A 27,370-nucleotide genomic window follows, 5' to 3' on the forward strand; every position below is an offset into this window, starting at 1 on the left:
TTGGGAAATAAACCTGACTGGGTGGGGCTGTTGTGGTCACTCCTGGCCTGAGAGTGTTGGGAGGTGGGTGCGTTGGTGACTGCAGAGATCAAGCATTTTTATTATTACGCATCAGAAAATGAATACTACGTCTGTTTTCATCTGGTTCATAGACCTTTTATTTATTTATTTATTTTTTACTTGCTTTATAAAGACCTGTTTGTTAAAAATAATTTAATATAAAAAAAAAAACGTCACACCGTCTACATGACATCAAGCTGCCATTAAATGCGAGGACACACTGGTGTTTTATAGCACAAGTATGAAATGTTATACTACAGGGTATGACCAAAGTACAAGATCCTGCATTTTAACATATATTTTGAAAATATTTTTAGTAGTTTTACAATTATTCTGGAGTACAAGGCTGCAAAGGTCATGGTTTTCCCTTTTTACCTCCAACTGTGTGAAACATAAACACACTGAACTCCTTTTCACCCACAGAACTGCCGCTCACTAAAGCGTTTTTCGCATCATTCTCTGTAAACTGTAGGGTCTGTTGTGTGTGTCAAAATCCCAGGAGGTCACGCAGTTTCTGTGATGCTTTTCCTGTGACACCCTGTCTGCCAACCGGTAGACCGGTTTACCAAATAGTGATCATTGAGTGTTTTCTAGGATTTATCATATAATTTGATTGCATGATTCAGGCCTGGTCCTGGCTTGAAGAACTTAAATTATTTACACACAGACACACAGACACACACACACACACACACACACACACACACACCTTGGACTTTAGACATTATAGGCATTTGGCAGACGCTCTTATCCAGAGTGACGTACAGTCCCCCCAATCCTCCCTGGGGTAATGCAGGGTTAAGGGCTTTGCTCAATGGCCCAATGGCTGTGCGGATCTTATTGTGGCTGCGCTGGGATTCGATTCTTAACCACTGCGCTACATCATACTCAGCATCATACTTGCAAATTAACGGTCTGCAATTTCAGCAGAATGAATAAGCCCCTCCTTCATTTCCTATATAAGCATAAGAACGTATGCCTGGCAAACGTAGACGGAGTTAATCGATTGAACGTTTCAGTATCCTTTTTTAACCGTCAAAATGAAATAGATACTGTATAATTGATTCAGGATGAAGTTATTAAAACTTGTGCAACTGCCATAGTAGCTACGTTATTGCGCCAGTCGTAGTAGTAGAAGTTTTTACGAGTGATGGTTGCGATCCACCTCAATACGTTGCTAGAACGACTTGGTTTACCTTAAGTCGTACAGCGTGGCAGTGTCAGAAAAACGTTAGCAGCTGATTGTTATGTGAAGTTATGGGTCATTCCTAAATGTATTTAAACATTTCCCAGGTTGCATTTTCATTGTCTGCATTTTATTTGTTATAACTCGAATTCTGATTATACAGTACGTTTGTAATCAAGAAACTTTGCGAATTTGTATTAGACTGGTAATGTCGTCTTTACCTTGCTCTAACATACTAACCAGACGTTGTAGACGTAGGTTAGGGTACAATATTCACGAGGTCACATGTTTTACGTGTATCGACGTTTCGTTTAGTATTACAAGAAATATGTCTGAGAACAATATGAGCGCCTTGCTGTCCGTCAGTCCGTCCAGGGGACTAGTGGATGAAAAGTTCCGAGTGGTTGTGCAGAATTTGTCCCACGGACAAGACGTCACTCTGCACTCCCTTGTGCGCTCTGAGGATAACGACCTCTGGCAGGCTTTTGGACATTATGTCAGCGATGATGAAGGAACCGTGAAAGGTTTTTCACTGATTTCTCCGCTTTATCGCACCTTGCAATTTACGTGTTTGCGCAGTATTCTGAGCAGCTCTTTATTATTACGTCGACAGTTATTTCATTACTGTATGTGATGTTGTCAAATGCTGCTCTATAATTTATACTGGAATCAGTGGCAAGCACTGATTTGTTACCAACCTCCAACTCTTTCCTGTTAAGTCCTGCTTGTTTTGAGGTTCAGTGTGTTTTGTTCGTAGTTGCAGAACATGTGTGTGTGGGAGGATCGTACCAGGGCATGGAGCCCATGGGTCTGTTCTGGAGCATGAAGCCAGTGCCTGGGAGTAGAACAGGACTCAGGTTAGCACCCTCACCTGTAATTTGGCCAGTAAACAGTTAATTACCCAAAGGAATCAGATGCATCAGGAACATTCAAGGTGTTTTGAACACTCCTCAGGTTGCGGAAGAAGGATCTCAGCACCCCGATGTTGGTGCACATCTCCGTGTACTGTGGCCACATCAGCCAGGGGTTCAGAGAGACGAAGGCGTTGGCTTGTGCTGTCGCCGAGCGCTGGTACATGGCACCGGGCGTCCGCAGGGTAGAGGTCACAGAGGGCGGGGTCAGAGCAACACTCTTCCTGCCTCCAGGTGATTGCAACACTGATATGCCAATGTTTGATCTTGTTTAGAAAGTCTTTGGACAGGCAAATTAAACAAAGTCCAGCCATGAAGGCCAGTCCGACCTGGGTGCACCGTTCTGCCTCGCTGTTATATTCTGCCAGCCATGCAGTCTTCTGCAGCTATGCAGTATGTGAGTGCGTGTGTGCACCAGACAGGTAAATGTGTTATTCTCTTTGAGGTTCTGGACCTTTCCCTGGAATTTTGGACAAGTGGGGAGGGGGTGGAGGCTTAGTGGAGTACCGTGCCGCCTGGTTTGCATCACATGGGTACGTTTCCATGGCACTGGAGTACATGTCACCAAAGGCCTTGTCAGACCCCTCTAGACAAGTTGGAAAACAGTACTTTGAGGTACATGATAACTTATTATTTATTTCGTTTTTCATTTAAGCTTTATTTAACCAGGCAGAATCCAGTTGAGATTTAAAGTCTCTTTTAGGAGGAGAGACCTGGCTGAGAGGACGGCTGTATATGCACAGAAAAATGATTTCATGTTTACATGCATACGTATATACAGTCCCCTCCAAAAGTACTGTGTCGTGAGCCACGGACCCCTTGCCGAGCTCAGACCTCACGTTCCCACGAGCAGTACCTCACCATGAGGTGTCTCGGGGACGAACTCAAGTACTCCGAACGTCCTGGAGCCATGGTAAGTTCTACTGAACTTCCAGCCCAGTCTCGAAGTGAAGGGTGTGATGCAAATCTGGTAATCGATGTCCTGTATTCAATGTATTCCTCTAAAGACTCTTTATCACATATGATTATAGTAAGATGTACTTTATTATAATCAATTCAAAGAATAGAGTTATACAGATTACAGTGTACATATCATCTTTTGCAGTTTGCTAATCACATGCAAGTTACATATACCCCTCTAGCTCTTTCTAATTTACCTTTCCACCATGATGTTTAAAAATCAAGGTACACCCCTCCAATATCCATCCTCTTTGGCCTTAGCCTTATCCTATAGCTCCCCCTTCTTGACGTTTAAAAAGAAACTATTTCTAGAATATTATATTTATCTAACTATGATAACTTCTCTACATTTTTCTACCTTATATAGTACCTTAATGAGACATAAAAGATATTAAAATAAAAGGAAACTTATAATGTGTTACCTTTCCTACTTCCTTCCTACCAAGTAATATAGATTATAATTACCACTCCAGCTTGGTTATAGTTGTTCTGCGTGGCTCTTTCTTCAGCTGAGTCCTCACCGCGTACGTCACTCCTCTCTCCATATCCATATCCTGGAGTGGCGCGCAGAGTGAGCGCGCCACTCCAGCTTGACTACAGCTGTCTTGCGTTGCTCTCTCTTCAACAGCCCTAAGATCCCATCCTAAGGTCTAAAAGCTTATTCCTTATATATCTTTTTTGCATACAAAAGTGTACCTTTTTTGATAAGAAATGTCCCCAATATGTCAAGCGGGAAGACATTTATCTCTTATGTAACTTGTTTTTTAATGATCATATTAATTATTTCTGGTTTTTCCAATTGTCATTTTCTCATACCTCAAAAGAAATTCCCCCAATATTTTATTTCATGTGCCCCTCCAGTTTGGGAATTTCCACCATCTTAATCTACGAGTGGAAAAACACTAGCTCTTATGTAATTTTTAATGAACCTATTCATCACTGGTATTTGTCTCCCTGTCATAATCTCTCCTTGGACTCTCTCCAAACTTTGACTTCATACAAGCCAGAAGTTAGTGCCCTCCACCATCTCAACACACTCTTCAGGTGCCCCTCTCAGCGGCGCCTTAAGGGATCTACAAAGGACATCCAGCCAATAGCTGAGTGTAAATCATCCACCAACTCTTCTATAGTCAGTCCTTTGAATCTATCCGATAAATTATTTGTGCTATAATCAGGAAGGCCCTTGAAGCCTCTTAATTTTCTTTTGGTATTGACATCCCTTCCGTTTTCCTTTTTTTTTTTTCTTTAGCCAGGCATTGTGCCCCTCCCCTGTAGGGTTGGGGTATTCTCAGTCAGAACTTTAACCTTGCTCTTTAAAACCCTGAATCTAAGTCCTCTGACTTCAGACTCCTCAGTATCCATATACGGTTGTACATTTATCTTGTACCACATATTTTTCTTCTTACGGGCGTTCTTACTACCACCTCGATGGCGTGTGCGAGGGGTTAACAATGCATTCCTTCTGAACCCATCCCCCGTCAATCTCTCATCAGGGGGGCCTAGGGCCGGGTCCTCGACAACTGGAACAGCAAGGCCAATTCCTTCGTTTTTGCAATACAGTGAATACATCTGCGGTCCAGATAAAAAGATGAACATGTGACAAGAGCTCAGAATTTCAGCTTTTATTTCCTGGTATTTATACCTAGATGTGTTAAACTACTTATAACATAGCACCTTTGGTATCAGGCCACCCAATTTTTTGGTGAGCAAAAGTATTTTAATAGAGACTATTTAAGTAAAAGAAAGTAAATAACACTTAATATTTGTAGGCATATCCCTTGCTTGCAATAAGTGCATCAACCCTGCGACCCATGGACATCACCAAACTGTTGAGTTTGGACGCATTTCTCAGAATGTTTCTCCATAATTTGGCAGTCAGCAGCCATGCAAGCCCAAGCAATGACACTTTCTCCACCGTGTTTCACAGATGAGCTTGTATGTTTTGAATCCTGAGCAGGTCCCTTCTTTCTCTTCACTTTGACCTTTTCATCACTTTGGAAGTTAATCTTGGTCTCATGAGTCCATAAAACTTTGTTGCAGAATGTTTGTGGCTCATGTCTTTACTTGTTTGCAAACTGTTCTCAGCTGTAATTGTAATCTATATTGCTGCTCTCTATGTTGTTTAATAAATCTAGATGAAAATACCAGGAAATAAAAGCTGAAATTTGGATCTGTCATCCGATATACTTTGGACCTGGAACTCAATTGTCTTCGGTGTATAGCTAAAACAAAGGAATTGACCTTGCCGTTCCAATAATTTTGGGAGGGGGATGTGTGTGTCATCTCCCCACTGGAGAATATGATGTGCTTAAATGTTTCTGGGCCAGGCTGCAAATGTTAGCAACGTTAGCCACATTTCCTAGCAAGCAAAGAGCGGCATGCATTGTTAACATTGATTCTTTTGATCTATAAAAATCTATTAAAACCTGTCTGATTGTTTTCTTCATCTGGCAACGTAGTATTCAGGAGCAAGACAACAAATTTGAGTCCAAATTCAAACTCAAACTCAAATTCAAACCTTACAGTCCAAATCTGATAATCAAAAGTCTTGCAGCAAAGTGTTGAATAATAGGCTTTTATTCCATCAGGTATAATCCAATCACAAAAGCCGTGGGATCCGCGTTACAACGCAACGGTCCATTGGGTACACACTCTTATATATGCTTGCAGTCTCATCCCCTCTGAATGCGCCACAGCGGTTCACTTGCTGCTGATGGGTTTCTACTCTCCACCCCTCTGTTTGTATTCAACTGGGAATGGAGTATTTTAGACGTAGGTTAGGGTACAATGTTCACGAGGTCACGTGTTTTATGTGTATCGACGGCTCGTTTGGTATTACAAGAAATATGTCAGAGAAGAATATGAGCGCCATGCTGTCCGTCAGTCCGTCCAGGGGACTAGTGGATGAAAAGTTCCGAGTGGTTGTGCAGAATTTGTCCCACGGACAAGACGTCACTCTGCACTCCCTACTGCGCTCTGAGGATGACGACCTCTGGCAGGCTTTTGGACATTATGTCAGCGATGATGAAGGAACCGTGAAAGGTTTTTCACTGATTTCTCCGCTTTATCGCACCTTGCAATTTACGTGTTTGCGCAGTATTCTGAGCAGCTCTTTATTATTACGTCGACAGTTATTTCATTACTGTATGTGATGTTGTCAAATGCTGCTCTATAATTTATACTGGAATCAGTGGCAAGCACTGATTTGTTACCAACCTCCAACTCTTTCCTGTTAAGTCCTGCTTGTTTTGAGGTTCAGTGTGTTTTGTTCGTAGTTGCAGAACATGTGTGTGTGGGAGGATCGTACCAGGGCATGGAGCCCATGGGTCTGCTCTGGAGCATGAAGCCAGTGCCTGGGAGTAGAACAGGACTCAGGTTAGCACCCTCACCTGTAATTTGGCCAGTAAACAGTTAATTACCCAAAGGAATCAGATGCATCAGGAACATTCAAGGTGTTTTGAACACTCCTCAGGTTGCGGAAGAAGGATCTCAGCACCCCGATGTTGGTGCACATCTCCGTGTACTGTGGCCACATCAGCCAGGGGTTCAGAGAGACGAAGGCGTTGGCTTGTGCCGTCGCCGAGCGCTGGTACATGGCACCGGGCATCCGCAGGGTAGAGGTCACAGAGGGCGGGGTCAGAGCAACACTCTTCCTGCCTCCAGGTGATTGCAACACTGATATGCCAATGTTTGATCTTGTTTAGAAAGTCTTTGGACAGGCAAATTAAACAAAGTCCAGCCATGAAGGCCAGTCCGACCTGGGTGCACCGTTCTGCCTCGCTGTTATATTCTGCCAGCCATGCAGTCTTCTGCAGCTATGCAGTATGTGAGTGCGTGTGTGCACCAGACAGGTAAATGTGTTGTTCTCTTTGAGGTTCTGGACCTTTCCCTGGAATTTTGGACATGTGGGGAGGGGGTGGAGGCTTAGTGGAGTACCGTGCCGCCCTGCTTGCATCACATGGGTACGTTTCCATGGCACTGGAGTACATGTCACCAAAGGCCTTGTCAGACCCCTCTAGACAAGTTGGAAAACAGTACTTTGAGGTACATGATAACTTATTATTTATTTCGTTTTTCATTTAAGCTTTATTTAACCAGGCAGAATCCAGTTGAGATGTAAAGTCTCTTTTAGGAGGAGAGACCTGGCTGAGAGGACGGCTGTATATGCACAGAAAAATGATTTCATGTTTACATTCATACGTATATACAGTCCCCTCCAAAAGTACTGGAACAGCGGGGCCAATTCCTTTGCTTTTGCCATACAGTGAATACATCTGCGGTCCAGATAAAAAGATGAACATGTGACAAGAGCTCAGAATTTCAGCTTTTATTTCCTGGTATTTATACCTAGATGTGTTAAACTACTTAGAACATAGAACCTTTGGTATCAGGCCACCCAATTTTTTGGTGAGCAAAAGTATTTTAATAGAGACTATTTAAGTAAAAGAAAGTAAATAACACTTAATATTTGTAGGCATATCCCTTGCTTGCAGTAAGTGCACCAACCCTGAGACCCATGGACATCACCAAACTGTTGAGTTTGGACGCATTTCTCAGAATGTTTCTCCATAATTTGGCAGTCAGCAGCCATGCAAGCCCAAGCAATGACACCTCCTCCACCGTGTTTCACAGATGAGCTTGTATGTTTTGAATCATGAGCAGGTCCCTTCTTTCTCTTCACTTTGGCCTTTTCATCACTTTGGAAGTTAATCTTAATGATGAGTTAGTCTCATCAGTCCATAAAACTTTGTTGCAGAATGTTTGTGGCTCATGTCTTTACTTGTTTGCAAACTGTTATCAGCTGTAATTGTAATCTATATTGCTGCTCTCTACGTTGTTTAATAAATCTAGATGAAAATACCAGGAAATAAAAGCTGAATTTTTTTTTTTTTAATTATTATATATATATATATATATATTTTTTTTTATCCGATTTTTTTCCCTTTTTCTCCCAATTTGGTAGCGAATTGGACCCTGTCTGATTCAATTAGAGCTAGTATTAGATACACCGCCCACACCCCGTCCCTCGGCGGCCAACGGGAGAGCGACACGCCTTCTTCAAGCCGTCTCGCCTACCTAGTTGGAACCGTGAGTCCGAGGCGCCCGAGGTGCTTGTTTGTGCGGCGATCTACTAACCCTGCCAAGTCCCTCCCTCTGGAGCAGCGAGCCAATTATTGCTGCTCCACGTGAGCCGGCCAAACTTGGCTTTTGGCAGGACCGAGAATCGAACCCCGGTCCCCGGTGTGCAACTTAGCCTGTTGCGCCACCGCGGCTCCCTATAAAAGCTGAAATTTGGATCTGTCATCCGATGTACTTTGGACCTGGAACTCAATTGTCTTCGGTGTTTAGCAAAAACAAAGGAATTGACCTTGCCGTTCCAATAATTTTGGGAGGGGGATGTGTGTGTCATCTCCCCACTGGAGAATATGATGTGCTTAAATGTTTCTGGGCCAGGCTGCATTCACCATTCTGAAGGAGCATCCCCAGGTGTGCAGTGACCGGGTCGCCATGTTTGGACTGTCCTTTGGCACCTCCGTTGTCCTGTCGATGGCGGTGTACTCGTCCGTGATCCAGGTGAGAGAACATTGTCAGTGTAGAGAAATGGCACTCTGAAATGCGTTCTGCAAAACCTATGTTGAGGAAATATTTTTGTCGCTTTTCCTCCCCGTTCCTTTTACGTGGGTGAAGTTGTATTGGCAGCAATGATGTTGAAGAAGCACTCAGTCAATAGTTGTTCATTACAAATCCATCCATCCATCCATTATCTGAACCCGCTTATCCTGATCAGGGTCGCAGGGGGGCTGGAGCCTATCCCAGCATACATTGGGCGAAAGGCAGGAATACACCCTGGACAGGTCGCCAGTCCATCACAGGGCACACACACCATTCACTCACACACTCATACCTATGGGCAATTTAGACTCTCCAATCAGCCTAACGTGCATGTCTTTGGACTGTGGGAGGAAACCGGAGTACCCGGAGGAAACCCACGCAGACACGGGGAGAACATGCAAACTCCGCACAGAGAGGCCCCGGCCGACGGGGATTCGAACCCAGGACCTCCTTGCTGTGAGGCGGCAGTGCTACCCACTGCACCATCCGTGCCGCCTTCATTACAAATCTTTAGTTTAAAATAAAACAGATTAATCTGGGGAATCTGTGTGCTCTTTACAAGAAGCTTCAAGAGACCAGAGAATTCCAAAGTAACAGTAGGAAGTATCCTAGTCTTTATACAATAAAGCTAACCAATCATTTGTCATATAACATCACATTGTCTCTCTTAACCCGCCTTAATATTTTCTGTCACTCTATGAAAGCTGAGCTGTCTTAACCTTTTGCCTCTGTAATGACGCAGGCAAACTGGCTGGTGATCACTAACTCGGAACATTTCTCTGCAAAGACCCACATTGCTTGACCTGCATCACTTAGTCAAAACAGGTCGTATCCAATGGCATGGTTTTTAAACACCTGATTAAGTGTTCTCTGCACTTTCATGAAACAAACTCTCTACTTTGCAGCTCAATGTGTTTGAACAGACACACAGTTCTAATTACTCATGCTGACTTATTCACTTATTCTCAATTCTAACCATTTCACAGTTTTAATAAAAGCATTTAAATCAACCTTCATCATTATTCCAAGCATTCCTGGTTTTCAATAAAAGCATTTTGATCAAACTTCAACATTCCCCCCTTTGAGACCAATAGGTCTCACATTCTTGAGAGTTAACTTTAACTTTTCACTCTTTTATGAATTATTTTAGCATCGCAAATTCATTAGCTATCAATAACATCAATCATTTCATCTATCAATTACATTAATAATTTTATATTTCACTCATAGTTTTTAAATAAGCATAAGAGAAATATGAGAATAACATCAGTTCTTGTCCCATGATCTTCAAATCCGTTGGCATTAGTAGGATTGTTGGCCTGAGGAGAGGTTACTAGCACATCACTCAGCCGTCACAATCAGGCCTATTTATTTATTGTTACCTCTATGTGTCAGTGCATCTAATCTATCAAAGGCCTTCAAATGTCAGGAGGTTGTTTCCTATCCTGTGTTTTAGTCATCATCGTCCGTAAGTCTTCATGTTTGTCTCTATGTGCTGCATCTTACATGTTTGTGTGGTTTTCTGTTTTATGACAATACTTACTCATAATCCTAATTGAAGCAGTGCCTTTCATCATCGTCACATTCACTTGGATTTTTTATCGAGTTATCGATAATTAGACAAGAATCGGGAAAATAAAATTGTGAGTATCACTAAGACTGGTGCTATTAAATTCCCTAACCAAGGGCCTACGCTATCAAACCTATTTTCAATCTGATAATGAGTCTGTCATGTGGTACCTTATCAAATACCTTTTGGAAATCTAAATGTATGTCATAAACCCTGCTACCATCAAAGCACTTGGTAGCTTCCTCAAAAAATGTGAAAGCCATGTTGGCTATCCCTTAAGATGTTATTACATTGAAGCCAAATGCATTTTAATGACATTTAATTTGGGTTTTGTGAAGGTTTTTTTTTTTTTTTTTCTTTGAAAGGGTTTTTCATGCGACACCTTGCCTGGCGGCACACCGGTTAGGAAACGCTGAAATACGCCGCATATCAGATGCTACACCCCACCTGCTCTTTCTCTCCCAGCCCAGGTGCCTAGTATGTGTGAGCGGAAGCCACGTGCAGCCACTGCGGGGATCTGTGGCTGACGTCTTTAAGGATTTTGAGAAGTGAGTGTCACCCTGCAGCTCTGTGTGGCGAAAGTGATCTGCAGTGTATCGTTCATTCATTCATTCATTCATTAATTTCATTTTATTTTGTTTTCAGAGATGCCCACAAGGTCCATTATGATGAGGAGCATCGAGTGATCTCGCGAGATCTTCTCTTGCCGATACCCTCCGACCCCAGCAAGAAGGTTGCTGTGAGTAAATATAAACTCTCTCTGCCTCATTGTTTATACACAGTGATATGCACACCCCATTCTGTCCGTTCTGATTGGCTGGTGAGTGTTGTGCTGTAGATCACTCTTCCCATTCTGATTGGCTGGTGAGTGTTGTGCTGTAGATCACTCTTCTCATTCTGATTGGCTGGTGAGTGTTGTGCTGTAGATCTCTCTGCCCATTCTGATTGGCTTGTGAGTGTGGTGCTGTAGATCCCTCTGCCCATTCTGATTGGCTTGTGAGTGTTGTGCTGTAGATCACTCTTCCCATTCTGATTGGCTGGTGATTGTTGTGCTGTAGATCACTCTTCTCATTCTGATTGGCTGGTGAGTGTTGTGCTGTAGATCCCTCTGCCCATTCTGATTGGCTTGTGAGTGTGGTGCTTTAGTCACTGTTGGTTGTTGTGATCTTCAGGTGGGGCAGTTACAGTGTCCTCTGCTGTTGATCGTGGGTGAAGATGATCAGAGCTGCCCAGTCGCTGAGTCGGCTGAAGACGTGAGTCTGTCTGTCCCGCTCTCTATACCGCTGTCTGTACCGATGTCTGTGCTTCTGTCTTTACATACCAGTCTGTACATTCAGTGGTGGAGCTAGCCTTTCATATGTATGGGTGTAAGGCAAGATGAGATACACCGATCAGCCACAACATTAAAACCACCTGTTTAAACCAGTTTTTTCATGATTAAAAATGCTTTAAACTGTATAAACTTGTCTATAAACACTTAATATGTCATGAGTTGTTATGCTTACTTGTATAACTTTTTAAAGCATACAATAGACAATGCTATTTGAAAACATTTATTCAACAATGTGTTTCATGAATCATTCAAAGATAGTATCGATGTTCGGGTACTCCATTGCTGCTAATTCCCCGTCTGTGCACCATGTGATTTATAAATCTGCACTGAGACCCCAAAAAAACGTTTTAGCACACACGTATGGGCACACACAGACACACACAGGTCAGTTTTACTCTGCCAGTTGCTGTGTGTGAACAAAGCTTTTTTTCCAGATGGAGAAGATGATGGAGGAGGCTGGAAACAGTCATCTGTTGACCATCCTCTCCTACCCTGGGGCGGGACACCTGATTGAGCCCCCCTACACCCCGCACATTGCCTTTAGCAACTACATTGTTACTGCGTCAGGAGGAAAAGGTACAGAACAGTATATGATATGTCAGATGTGGGGTAAGGAACCTGTAGACTTTATATTCATGTCTGCACAATATGTGGGGTAAGGAGGAACCTGATGATGATCTTCTGTCATGTAGACCAAATGACTTCAGTGTGGTAATAACTATTGTACTCGCGGTATTGCGGTTTTTTCAGCTTTAGGTGCCAAAAAGGATAATTCTCTGTCTGTTTGTTCATTTGTTCATCACGATGTAGTATTATGTGTCTGCCACAAGGGGGTGCCTCAGTTCCATTTGACCTCTGGTATTACACATTTATATTTACATTTACATTTTAGTCATTTTGCAGACGCTTTTAATCCAAAGCGACACTATTTTATACACTCAGTGAGCACTTCATTAGGTATTTATTTGACTCATTTTACTAGACTTTACTTTTATTAGACTTCTGCTGCTGTAACCTATACACTTAAGAGTTATAATGCGTTGTGTGTTCAGAGATGCTCTTCTGCATACCACTGCTGTAATGTGTGGTTATTTGCGTTACTGTCACTAAATCAGTTGGTGCAACCAGTTTACATTAAGTTATGGCGTAACTCTGAATTTACGTTAAAACTAGCCTAAATTTGAACTTACGTTATACTGGGGCAAGAGGCTGCAGGTTGCCACTTTATTTAATTGCCAAGAAGGCTGTGGCTAACAACAGGCAAATCATTGACACCACTTCTGCAACCTGATGTTAAAACTGAAACTGAGTAATACTTTCAGGTGATTGAGTTGGATCATCTGCCCAATGTGTAACCACACTGGAGAACTGGAGTTTGCTGGCATTAATTATTAAAATACTGAAATTGCAATTATCTATGATTGGCTCCGCCCACATACCTATGACACATTGGGAGTTTTAATATCACAGCAAATCCACTTATTTCAAATAATGACCTTCTTCTCTTGTTTGCTTCGCAGTGGTGGCTCTCTGGGGAGGGGAGGTCAGAGCGCACTCTAGTGCCCAGGAGGACTCCTGGCACAGAATCTTGGCCTTCCTGGAGCAGCACCTGTACGGCCCAGACCTGAAAACCCCCGGGGCCCTGTGACCCCGTGCAGGAGGACCATCTCCGTCCACCGTCCCCCTCCTGGCTACTCCGCTCTCAGGCCACCCAGGGGCATCCATTCCTGGTGCAGCGGTTTTCATAAACCTTTTAATTCACTTTTTAGTTTCCCCTAAATGTCAACAGATTATAATGGGGTGAATTAAGGTAGCCATGTACATGAAAGGGGCACATGGCCCCATATTCCAGCTTTATCTTACTGTTTCTTTACAGTCTACCACAACCAATTAAAGCATGTGCTGCTTCCTTTGTCTGCCTAAAAATGTAGACATTTCAGCCGACAAGAACTCAACATCCAACTTGAGAAAATGTGGCGGTTTTTGTTGTGGCATGTGATAATTAGACGTTAGCCACGTTTGCTACCAAGCATGGGGAATGTCATCCGTCCATCCATCCATTATCCAAACCCGCTGTCGTGTCAAGGAAACGACAGAGTCCAAATCTTCAATTTGTCGAAAAACATCTTCGCGAGGGAAAAGATGACACCAGGCAGTAAGATCTTCAGGAAAATCAGACTTTATTAGCAGCAGCACATGAAGCCGGATCAGCTCTCCAGAACTGAATCCCGACTGTCATTTTTACACCCATTTTATACACAGTTACTCCACCTACAACTCCTCCTCAAACCTCATTCTGGCAAATCACCCACACTTTTCTTATCGTAACTCCTCCCAACGCTCCTCCCACAACGTCATTGTGGCAAATTGCCAACGGTCCTTATGCTCTGCCAACTCTGTACAAAGTTCAGGGCACTCTGCCAACTACGTGTCCTCACTTCACCCCGCACCTGCTCTTGGCAAACTACCAGACCTCATAAAGTTCTGGATGCCCTCCCTCTAACACGTCATCCATACACGTCACTCTGTATCTTTCGCTTTTATAAGACGAACTAAGCAGCAGTAATCATTGAAAATATACAGACAAACTAAACGTTTCATTAATATTCACTTCTAATACACTATTCTAATATACAGACATACTAAACATTTGATTAATTATTCTCCTCTAAGGGAGTAAATGTACGTAGCATTCTTTACTCTCATTTCAACAGTTTTCACTGTGGTTTCTTGCGTTTTCATAAGCTCAGCTATAATTAATGTTCTCGGTCAAATAGATACACTTCTGGCATAAAACATCAAGAGTCCCGGAGAAATCAGCTGTACAGTCATATCTTGCTCTGCCCGTGTCCTTAACAGTTTGGTCTACACAGTTCAAGATGCCCCCCCCCCCCTCTGCCAGCTGGCTGCTGTGTAATTCTAGCACAATTTAGCAGTCAATATCATTTTGAAACTATACAGGGTAGATATCATACTTTAATACAGATATATTGATAAACTTTTAGCACACATCGTCGAGAGTTTTGGAGGAACCAGCCTGCTCACTAAGGTGGAGTCTGATTTTGACTTGTGATTGGTTATCATGCTTTTAGGAGGGAGATCTTTTGTTCTGTGAATTTTCCCCTACACCACTTATCCTGAACAGGGTCACAGGGGGCTGGAGCCTATCCCCGCATACATTGGGCGAAAGGCAGGAATACACCCTGGACAGGTCGCCAGTCCACCGCAGGGCACACACACCATTCACTCACACACACACACTCATACTCATACTCATACCTATACCTATGGGCAATTTAGACTCTCCAATCAGCCTAACCTGCATGTCTTTGGACTGTGGGAGGAAACCGGAGTGCCCGGAGGAAACCCACGCAGACATGGGGAGAACATGCAAACTCCGCACAGAGAGGCCCCGGCCGACGGGGATTCGAACCCAGGAGCTCCTTGCTGTGAGGCGGCAGTGCTACACACATCCGTGCCGGCTGGGGAATGTCATGCATAACGTTAATGTTAAACTTCAGTTTTCGTCATGATCCATTACAAATGCTACCAACGTTAGACACGTTTGCTACCAAGCATGGGGAATGTCATGCATAACGTTAATGCTAAACTTCAGTTTTCGCCATGATCCATTACAAATGTTACCAACGTTAGCCACGTTTCCTAGCAAGCAAAGAGCGGCATGCAATGTTAACATTGATTCTTTTGATCTATAAAAACCCGTCTTATTGTTTTCTTCATCTGGCAACGTAGCATTCGGGAGCATGATTTGAAGAGCTCTAAGCTACTGTTGTGGTTCCCCAAGACAACAAATTTGAGTCCAAATTCAAATCTTACAGTCCAAATCTGATAATCAAGAGTCTTGCAGCAAAGTGTTGAATAATAGGTTTCTATTCCATCAGGTATAATCCAATCACAAAAGCCATGGTATCCGCGTTGGGTACACACTCGTATATATGCTTGCAGTCTCATCCCCTCTGGATGCGCCACAGCGGTTCAGAGTACAAAACAGTGCAAATATGATACTTCAGTGCTGTTTGTGCAATATATATACTTTCAGTCACATTATTGGTCAATACTGATACATAGGATAAATAAGGAAAATATTCCATACTACACATTGGGGTTATTGCTGTTTTGGTTATATTTATTCATATAACCTTTTATTTATTCATATGCATTTATATAGCCCCTTTATCCAATGCGCTGTACAATTTATGCTTCTCATTCACCCATTCACCCATTCATACACCAGCAGTGATTGGCTGCCATGCAAGGCACCAAACCAGCTCGTCAGGAGCATTCAGGGTTAGGTGTCTTGCTCAGGGACCGCCTGAGCCAATGTCGCCCTTATAACAATGAAAAGAATTGATGTGGTGTGCTAGATAGTACAGCAACATTGTAAGGAATTAGTCAAACAAAACCGTGTCATGCAGCTTCAGCTAAGTCATATCGTGGCAATGACTCAAATTCCCAAGACCAAATGTCCTATTGATGGTGTTGACATCATAACCTGAACATTTTTGGGTGAACATAATATTTATGTAAAAGACAAAGCTGGTAAAGACCTATGGAGTGATATACGAGGCAGAAGAGGAAGAGAGGCAGAGAAAGAGAGGAGAGAAAAGAGGAGAGGGGGAGAGGGTGGGAGTAGAGAGAAGAAATGGCATGACCCAAAGGTCACTGGTGTCATAGTATCCCATGGTCCCCAAAGTACATGGGCCCCAACCCACTGACACACAGGAGATCCCTGGCCGCTCCACATGGTTGATTTCAGTGTCAATGACCGAAACACACACTGCCCCCTGCTGGAGAGTTAGGATACCTGTATGATAATCGCATGATACAGCTGAGAGCTGGTCAATCCACTTTCAATTCAATCAGTTCAACATGTAAATGGAAACAATGCCATTAATTTACCAGTGATGGAAGTAACTGAGAATGAATGCTCCAGGTGCAGGAGGTTGGTGTGTGTCAAAGTCACTTAGATCATATTTCTTAATTTGGTCTGAACAACAGCTGAACCTTTTGACCACATCAGCAGTTTTTATGCATTTAGTTGCTGCCACAGGATTGGCTGATTAAATATTTGCATTAACAAGCTGGCGTAGAGGTCTACCTAATAAATTGCTGACTGAGTGCATTTCTCTAAGCCACTGTCACACTAAAAAGTCAGTGACTTTCCCATAGCCTGTTACCAAACTGGTCAAACCTTATGCCAATGTTTGCTCTTGTTTAGAAAGTCTTTGGACAGGCAAATTAAACAAAGTCCAGCCATGAAGGCCAGTCCGACCTGGGTGCACCGTTCTGCCTCGCTGTTATATTCTGCCAGCCATGCAGTCTTCTGCAAAGTCTCACTCGAGAATTGCATTTGTTTCATTCAGTAAAGAGCGTAATTCTGCCAGCTTGGTGGTCCATAAAAGTTGTAACCAGGGGAATAATATCAGTTATATTATTCGTAGCATACCATGTAAATTGTCCTTTAAAATTAAGTAAATTCACGATTGCATTACAGCAGCACCGAAACGGTGAACGCTTCATATACATTTTTTGATTTTGTAAAATGAAAAATGTCTGCCGTATTACTCCCTCAAATCCTGTTTTGTCACTTGGTCTGAGCTGATTGCAAAGTGATCCTGCACAGAGCTGTCAGGAAGAGGCCGTCTCCATGGTAACTGGGTGTGCCCCACGACCGAGGGAGTCTGCAAATGGGACGCTGAAGTATGGATAGACCATTGTGATGTCACCCTGCTGGTAGAAAACACAGCTCCAATCACAGACGGAGGTGTAACTAACAATGACAACTGTTGATTGGTGGATGCTGCTTCCTGGATGCGTCACTGTTTCAGGTGGTCTTTGTTGGTGTTTGTCGATGCAGTTTGTGATTGAGAGGGCTCCTCTCAGTTTTATATGTGTAGGTTTTTAGCTGCAATTTTGTTGTATCCTTGTATCGCTGCTGCACAGGCTTGGAGGTCATCAGACCTGGAAATTCATCTGCTGGGGTTGGGAAATAAACCTGACTGGGTGGGGCTGTTGTGGTCACTCCTGGCCTGAGAGTGTTGGGAGGTGGGTGCGTTGGTGACTGCAGAGATCAAGCATTTTTATTATTACGCATCAGAAAATGAATACTACGTCTGTTTTCATCTGGTTCATAGACCTTTTATTTATTTATTTATTTTTTACTTGCTTTATAAAGACCTGTTTGTTAAAAATAATTTAATATAAAAAAAAAACGTCACACCGTCTACATGACATCAAGCTGCCATTAAATGCGAGGACGCACTAGTGTTTTATAGCACAAGTATGAAATGTTATACTACAGGGTATGACCAAAGTACAAGATCCTGCATTTTAACATATATTTTGAAAATATTTTTAGTAGTTTTACAATTATTCTGGAGTACAAGGCTGCAAAGGTCATGGTTTTCCCTTTTTACCTCCAACTGTGTGAAACATAAACACACTGAACTCCTTTTCACCCACAGAACTGCCGCTCACTAAAGCGTTTTTCGCATCATTCTCTGTAAACTGTAGGGTCTGTTGTGTGTGTCAAAATCCCAGGAGGTCACGCAGTTTCTGTGATGCTTTTCCTGTGACACCCTGTCTGCCACCAATAACCATTCAACAGTCAAAGTCTCTTGGGTCATGTGTCTTCTCCATTGTGATGTTTAATCTGAACAACAACCAAACATCTTGACCATGTGCGCATGCTTTTGTGCTGCCACATGGTTGGCTGATTAGATGTTTGCATTAACAAGCTGGTAGACCGGTTTACCAAATAGTGATCATTGAGTGTTTTCTAGGATTTATCATATAATTTGATTGCATGATTCAGGCCTGGTCCTGGCTTGAAGAACTTAAATTATTTACATAAACACACACAGACACACACACACAAGAACACACACACACACCTTGGACTTTAGACATTATAGGCATTTGGCAGACGCTCTTATCCAGAGTGACGTACAGTCCCCCCAATCCTCCCTGGGGTAATGCAGGGTTAAGGGCTTTGCTCAATGGCCTAATGGCTGTGCGGATCTTATTGTGGCTGCGCTGGGATTCGATTCTTAACCACTACGCTACAGGCTGCCCACATACAGTGGTCTTGGGGTTCAAATGTGAATGCAAGTGAAAGAAACAAACGGACTGAAATACTTAAGTCTCAGTGATTATATTCACAGCATCATACTTGCAAATTAACGGTCTGCAATTTCGGCAGAATGAATAAGCCCCTCCTTCATTTCCTATATAAGCATAAAAACGTATGCCTGGCAAACGTAGACGGAGTTAATCGATTGAACGTTTCAGTATCCTTTTTTAACCGTCAAAATGAAATAGATACTGTATAATTGATTCAGGACGAAGTTATTAAAACTTGTGCAACTGCCATAGTAGCTACGTTATTGCGCCAGTCGTAGTAGTAGAAGTTTTTACGAGTGATGGTTGCGATCCACCTCAATACGTTGCTATAACGACTTGGTTTACCTTAAGTCGTACAGCGTGCCAGTGTCAGAAAAACGTTAGCAGCTGATTGTTATGTGAAGTTATGGGTCATTCCTAAATGTATTTAAACATTTCCCAGGTTGCATTTTCATTGTCTGCATTTTATTTGTTATAACTCGAATTCTGATTATACAGTACGTTTGTAATCAAGAAACTTTGCGAATTTGTATTAGACTGGTAATGTCGTCTTTACCTTGCTCTAACATACTAACCTGGCCTGAGAGTATTGGGAGGTGGGTGCGTTGGTGACTGCAGAGATCAAGCATTTTTATTATTACGCATCAGAAAATGAATACTCCCTAACGTCTACATGACATCAAGCTGCCATTAAATGCGAGGACACACTGGTGTTTTATAGCACAAGTATGAAATGTTATACTACAGGGTATGACCAAAGTACAAGATCCTGCATTTTAACATATATTTTGAAAATATTTTTAGTAGTTTTACAATTATTCTGGAGTACAAGGCTGCAAAGGTCATGGTTTTCCCTTTTTACCTCCAACTGTGTGAAACATAAACACACTGAACTCCTTTTCACCCACAGAACTGCCGCTCACTGAAGCGTTTTCCGCATCATTCTCTGTAAACTGTAGGGTCTGTTGTGTGTGTCAAAATCCCAGGAGGTCACGCAGTTTCTGTGATGCTTTTCCTGTGACACCCTGTCTGCCACCAATAACCATTCAACAGTCAAAGTCTCTTGGGTCATGTGTCTTCTCCGTTGTGATGTTTAATCTGAACAACAACCAAACATCTTGACCATGTGCGCATGCTTTTGTGCTGCAACATGGTTGGCTTATTAGATGTTTGCATTAACAAGCTGGTAGACCGGTTTACCAAATAGTGATCATTGAGTGTTTTCTAGGATTTATCATATAATTTGATTGCATGATTCAGGCCTGGTCCTGGCTTGTAGAACTTAAATTATTTACACACACACACACACACACACAGAGACACACACACACACACACACACACACACACACACACACACCTTGGACTTTAGACATTATAGGCATTTGGCAGACGCTCTTATCCAGAGTGACGTACAGTCCCCCCAATCCTCCCTGGGGTAATGCAGGGTTAAGGGCTTTGCTCAATGGCCCAATGGCTGTGCGGATCTTATTGTGGCTGCGCTGGGATTTGATTCTTAACCAGTACGCTACAGGCTGCCCACATACAGTGGTCTTGGGGTTCAAATGTGAATGCAAGTGAAAGAAACAAACGGACTGAAATACTTAAGTCTCAGTGATTATATTCACAGCATCATACTTGCAAATTAACGGTCTGCAATTTCAGCAGAATGAATAAGCCCCTCCTTCATTTCCTATATAAGCATAAAAACGTATGCCTGGCAAACGTAGACGGAGTTAATCGATTGAACGTTTCAGTATCCTTTTTTAACCGTCAAAATGAAATAGATACTGTATAATTGATTCAGGACGAAGTTATTAAAACTTGTGCAACTGCCATAGTAGCTACGTTATTGCGCCAGTCGTAGTAGTAGAAGTTTTTACGAGTGATGGTTACGATCCACCTCAATACGTTGCTATAACGACTTGGTTTACCTTAAGTCGTACAGCGTGCCAGTGTCAGAAAAACGTTAGCAGCTGATTGTTATGTGAAGTTATGGGTCATTCCTAAATGTATTTAAACATTTCCCAGGTTGCATTTTCATTGTCTGCATTTTATTTGTTATAACTCGAATTCTGATTATACAGTACGTTTGTAATCAAGAAACTTTGCGAATTTGTATTAGACTGGTAATGTCGTCTTTACCTTGCTCTAACATACTAACCTGGCCTGAGAGTATTGGGAGGTGGGTGCGTTGGTGACTGCAGAGATCAAGCATTTTTATTATTACGCATCAGAAAATGAATACTCCCTAACGTCTACATGACATCAAGCTGCCATTAAATGCGAGGACACACTGGTGTTTTATAGCACAAGTATGAAATGTTATACTACAGGGTATGACCAAAGTACAAGATCCTGCATTTTAACATATATTTTGAAAATATTTTTAGTAGTTTTACAATTATTCTGGAGTACAAGGCTGCAAAGGTCATGGTTTTCCCTTTTTACCTCCAACTGTGTGAAACATAAACACACTGAACTCCTTTTCACCCACAGAACTGCCGCTCACTGAAGCGTTTTCCGCATCATTCTCTGTAAACTGTAGGGTCTGTTGTGTGTGTCAAAATCCCAGGAGGTCACGCAGTTTCTGTGATGCTTTTCCTGTGACACCCTGTCTGCCACCAATAAACATTCAACAGTCAAAGTCTCTTGGGTCATGTGTCTTCTCCGTTGTGATGTTTAATCTGAACAACAACCAAACATCTTGACCATGTGCGCATGCTTTTGTGCTGCAACATGGTTGGCTTATTAGATGTTTGCATTAACAAGCTGGTAGACCGGTTTACCAAATAGTGATCATTGAGTGTTTTCTAGGATTTATCATATAATTTGATTGCATGATTCAGGCCTGGTCCTGGCTTGTAGAACTTAAATTATTTACACACACACACACACACACAGAGACACACACACTCACACACACACACACACACACACACACACACACCTTGGACTTTAGACATTATAGGCATTTGGCAGACGCTCTTATCCAGAGTGACGTACAGTCCCCCCAATCCTCCCTGGGGTAATGCAGGGTTAAGGGCTTTGCTCAATGGCCCAATGGCTGTGCGGATCTTATTGTGGCTGCGCTGGGATTTGATTCTTAACCAGTACGCTACAGGCTGCCCACATACAGTGGTCTTGGGGTTCAAATGTGAATGCAAGTGAAAGAAACAAACGGACTGAAATACTTAAGTCTCAGTGATTATATTCACAGCATCATACTTGCAAATTAACGGTCTGCAATTTCAGCAGAATGAATAAGCCCCTCCTTCATTTCCTATATAAGCATAAAAACGTATGCCTGGCAAACGTAGACGGAGTTAATCGATTGAACGTTTCAGTATCCTTTTTTAACCGTCAAAATGAAATAGATACTGTATAATTGATTCAGGACGAAGTTATTAAAACTTGTGCAACTGCCATAGTAGCTACGTTATTGCGCCAGTCGTAGTAGTAGAAGTTTTTACGAGTGTTGGTTACGATCCACCTCAATACGTTGCTATAACGACTTGGTTTACCTTAAGTCGTACAGCGTGGCACTGTCAGAAAAACGTTAGCAGCTGATTGTTATGTGAAGTTATGGGTCATTCCTAAATGTATTTAAACGTTTTCCAGGTTGCATTTTCATTGTCTGCATTTTATTTGTTATAACTCGAATTCTGATTATACAGTACGTTTGTAATCAAGAAACTTTGCGAATTTGTATTAGACTGGTAATGTCGTCTTTACTTTGCTCTAACATACTAACCTGGCCTGAGAGTGTTGGGAGGTGGGTGCGTTGGTGACTGCAGAGATCACGCATTTTTATTATTACGCATCAGAAAATGAATACTCCCTAACGTCTACATGACATCAAGCTGCCATTAAATGCGAGGACACACTGGTGTTTTATAGCACAAGTATGAAATGTTATACTACAGGGTATGACCAAAGTACAAGATCCTGCATTTTAACATTTATTTTGAAAATATTTTTAGTAGTTTTACAATTATTCTGGAGTACAAGGCTGCAAAGGTCATGGTTTTCCCTTTTTACCTCCAACTGTGTGAAACATAAACACACTGAACTCCTTTTCACCCAAAGAACTGCCGCTCACTAAAGCGTTTTTCGCATCATTCTCTGTAAACTGTAGGGTCTGTTGTGTGTGTCAAAATCCCAGGAGGTCACGCAGTTTCTGTGATGCTTTTCCTGTGACACTCTGTCTGCCACCAATAACCATTCAACAGTCAAAGTCTCTTGGGTCATGTGTCTTCTCCATTGTGATGTTTAATCTGAACAACAACCAAACATCTTGACCATGTGCGCATGCTTTTGTGCTGCCACATGGTTGGCTGATTAGATGTTTGCATTAACAAGCTGGTAGACCGGTTTACCAAATAGTGATCATTGAGTGTTTTCTAGGATTTATCATATAATTTGATTGCATGATTCAGGCCTGGTCCTGGCTTGAAGAACTTAAATTATTTACACACACACACACACACACACACACACACACACACACACACACACACACACAGACACACACACACACACACACACACACACACACACACACACCTTGGACTTTAGACATTATAGGCATTTGGCAGACGCTCTTATCCAGAGTGACGTACAGTCCCCCCAATCCTCCCTGGGGTAATGCAGGGTTAAGGGCTTTGCTCAAGGGCCCAATGGCTGTGCGGATCTTATTGTGGCTGCGCTGGGATTCGATTCTTAACCACTACGCTACAGGCTGCCCACATACAGTGGTCTTGGGGTTCAAATGTGAATGCAAGTGAAAGAAACAAACGGACTGAAATACTTAAGTCTCAGTGATTATATTCACAGCATCATACTTGCAAATTAACGGTCTGCAATTTCGGCAGAATGAATAAGCCCCTCCTTCATTTCCTATATAAGCATAAGAACGTATGCCTGGCAAACGTAGACGGAGTTAATCGATTAAACGTTTCAGTATCCTTTTTTAACCGTCAAAATGAAATAGATACTGTATAATTGATTCAGGACGAAGTTATTAAAACTTGTGCAACTGCCATAGTAGCTACGTTATTGCGCCAGTCGTAGTAGTAGAAGTTTTTACGAGTGATGGTTGCGATCCACCTCAATACGTTGCTATAACGACTTGGTTTACCTTAAGTCGTACAGCGTGCCAGTGTCAGAAAAACGTTAGCAGCTGATTGTTATGTGAAGTTATGGGTCATTCCTAAATGTATTTAAACATTTCCCAGGTTGCATTTTCATTGTCTGCATTTTATTTGTTATAACTCGAATTCTGATTATACAGTACGTTTGTAATCAAGAAACTTTGCGAATTTGTATTAGACTGGTAATGTCGTCTTTACCTTGCTCTAACATACTAACCTGGCCTGAGAGTATTGGGAGGTGGGTGCGTTGGTGACTGCAGAGATCAAGCATTTTTATTATTACGCATCAGAAAATGAATACTCCCTAACGTCTACATGACATCAAGCTGCCATTAAATGCGAGGACACACTGGTGTTTTATAGCACAAGTATGAAATGTTATACTACAGGGTATGACCAAAGTACAAGATCCTGCATTTTAACATATATTTTGAAAATATTTTTAGTAGTTTTACAATTATTCTGGAGTACAAGGCTGCAAAGGTCATGGTTTTCCCTTTTTACCTCCAACTGTGTGAAACATAAACACACTGAACTCCTTTTCACCCACAGAACTGCCGCTCACTAAAGCTTTTTTCGCATCATTCTCTGTAAACTGTAGGGTCTGTTGTGTGTGTCAAAATCCCAGGAGGTCACGCAGTTTCTGTGATGCTTTTCCTGTGACACCCTGTCTGCCACCAATAACCATTCAACAGTCAAAGTCTCTTGGGTCATGTGTCTTCTCCATTGTGATGTTTAATCTGAACAACAACCAAACATCTTGACCATGTGTGCATGCTTTTGTGCTGCAACATGGTTGGCTGATTAGATGTTTGCATTAACAAGCTGGTAGACCGGTTTACCAAATAGTGATCATTGAGTGTTTTCTAGGATTTATCATATAATTTGATTGCATGATTCAGGCCTGGTCCTGGCTTGAAGAACTTAAATTATTTACACACACACACACACAGACACACACACACACACACACACACACACACACACCTTGGACTTTAGACATTATAGGCATTTGGCAGACGCTCTTATCCAGAGTGACGTACAGTCCCCCCAATCCTCCCTGGGGTAATGCAGGGTTAAGGGCTTTGCTCAATGGCCCAATGGCTGTGCGGATCTTATTGTGGCTGCGCTGGGATTTGATTCTTAACCAGTACGCTACAGGCTGCCCACATACAGTGGTCTTGGGGTTCAAATGTGAATGCAAGTGAAAGAAACAAACGGACTGAAATACTTAAGTCTCAGTGATTATATTCACAGCATCATACTTGCAAATTAACGGTCTGCAATTTCAGCAGAATGAATAAGCCCCTCCTTCATTTCCTAGGTAAGCATAAGAACGTATGCCTGGCAAACGTAGACGGAGTTAATCGATTGAACGTTTCAGTATCCTTTTTTAACCGTCAAAATGAAATAGATACTGTATAATTGATTCAGGACGAAGTTATTAAAACTTGTGCAACTGCCATAGTAGCTACGTTATTGCGCCAGTCGTAGTAGTAGAAGTTTTTACGAGTGATGGTTGCGATCCACCTCAATACGTTGCTATAACGACTTGGTTTACCTTAAGTCGTACAGCGTGGCAGTGTCAGAAAAACGTTAGCAGCTGATTGTTATGTGAAGTTATGGGTCATTCCTAAATGTATTTAAACATTTCCCAGGTTGCATTTTCATTGTCTGCATTTTATTTGTTATAACTCGAATTCTGATTATACAGTACGTTTGTAATCAAGAAACTTTGCGAATTTGTATTAGACTGGTAATGTCGTCTTTACCTTGCTCTAACATACTAACCTGGCCTGAGAGTGTTGGGAGGTGGGTGCGTTGGTGACTGCAGAGATCAAGCATTTTTATTATTACGCATCAGAAAATGAATACTACCTAACGTCTACATGACATCAAGCTGCCATTAAATGCGAGGACACACTGGTGTTTTATAGCACAAGTATGAAATGTTATACTACAGGGTATGACCAAAGTACAAGATCCTGCATTTTAACATATATTTTGAAAATATTTTTAGTAGTTTTACAATTATTCTGGAGTACAAGGCTGCAAAGGTCATGGTTTTCCCTTTTTACCTCCAACTGTGTGAAACATAAACACACTGAACTCCTTTTCACCCACAGAACTGCCGCTCACTAAAGCGTTTTTCGCATCATTCTCTGTAAACTGTAGGGTCTGTTGTGTGTGTCAAAATCCCAGGAGGTCACGCAGTTTCTGTGATGCTTTTCCTGTGACACCCTGTCTGCCACCAATAACCATTCAACAGTCAAAGTCTCTTGGGTCATGTGTCTTCTCCGTTGTGATGTTTAATCTGAACAACAACCAAACATCTTGACCATGTGCGCATGCTTTTGTGCTGCAACATGGTTGGCTGATTAGATGTTTGCATTAACAATCTGGTAGACCGGTTTACCAAATAGTGATCATTGAGTGTTTTCTAGGATTTATCATATAATTTGATTGCATGATTCAGGCCTGGTCCTGGCTTGAAGAACTTAAATTATTTACACACACCTTGGACTTTAGACATTATATTACATTATAGGCATTTGGCAGACGCTCTTATCCAGAGCGACATACAGTTGGCAATCCTCCCTGGGGTAATGCAGGGTTAAGGGCCTTGCTCAAGGGCCCAATGGCTGTGCGGATCTTATTGTGACTATGCTGGGATTCGAACCCCTTACCTTACCTGTCTCAGTCATTTACCTTAACCACTACACTACAGGCTGCCCACTTACAGTGGTCTTGGGGTTCAAATGTGAATGCAAGTGAAAGAAACAAACGGACTGAAATACTTAAGTCTCAGTGATTATATTCACAGCATCATACTTGCAAATTAACGGCCTGCAATTTCAGCAGAATGAATAAGCCCCTCCTTCATTTCCTATATAAGCATAAAAACGTATGCCCGGCAAACGTAGACGGAGTTAATCGATTGAACGTTTCAGTATCCTTTTTTAACCGTCAAAATGAAATAGATACTGTATAATTGATTCAGGACGAAGTTATTAAAACTTGTGCAACTGCCATAGTAGCTACGTTATTGCGCCAGTCGTAGTAGTAGAAGTTTTTACGAGTGATTGTTCCGATCCACCTCAATACGTTGCTATAACGACTTGGTTTACCTTAAGTCGTACAGCGTGCCAGTGTCAGAAAAACGTTAGCAGCTGATTGTTATGTGAAGTTATGGGTCATTCCTAAATGTATTTAAACATTTCCCAGGTTGCATTTTCATTGTCTGCATTTTATTTGTTATAACTCGTATTCTGATTATACAGTACGTTTGTAATCAAGAAACTTTGCGAATTTGTATTAGACTGGGAATGGAGTATTTACCTCTAACACGCTAACCTGAAGTCGTAGACGTAGGTTAGGGTACAATATTCAAAAGGTCACGTGTTTTATGTGTATCGACGTCTCGTTTAGTATTACAAGAAAT

General features: G+C 42.1%; 1 protein-coding gene across 1 annotated transcript; it reads left to right on the forward strand.

Annotated features, from left to right (window-relative positions):
* Window positions 1-1,589: 1,589 nt before the first annotated feature.
* LOC133119354 (peroxisomal succinyl-coenzyme A thioesterase-like) lies at window positions 1,590-13,545 on the forward strand. Its single transcript, XM_061229891.1, has 14 exons — window positions 1,590-1,770; window positions 2,004-2,103; window positions 2,201-2,391; window positions 2,603-2,732; window positions 5,960-6,159; window positions 6,393-6,492; window positions 6,590-6,780; window positions 6,992-7,161; window positions 8,572-8,691; window positions 10,766-10,848; window positions 10,946-11,039; window positions 11,473-11,553; window positions 12,068-12,209; window positions 13,154-13,545. Exons 1-14 carry the CDS (start codon window positions 1,590-1,592, stop codon window positions 13,279-13,281), a joined length of 1,911 nt encoding a protein of 636 aa, XP_061085875.1. The 3' UTR covers window positions 13,282-13,545.
* Window positions 13,546-27,370: the final 13,825 nt, after the last annotated feature.

This window comes from Conger conger, chromosome 19, assembly GCF_963514075.1.
Source record: "Conger conger chromosome 19, fConCon1.1, whole genome shotgun sequence".
NCBI lineage: Eukaryota > Metazoa > Chordata > Actinopteri > Anguilliformes > Congridae > Conger > Conger conger.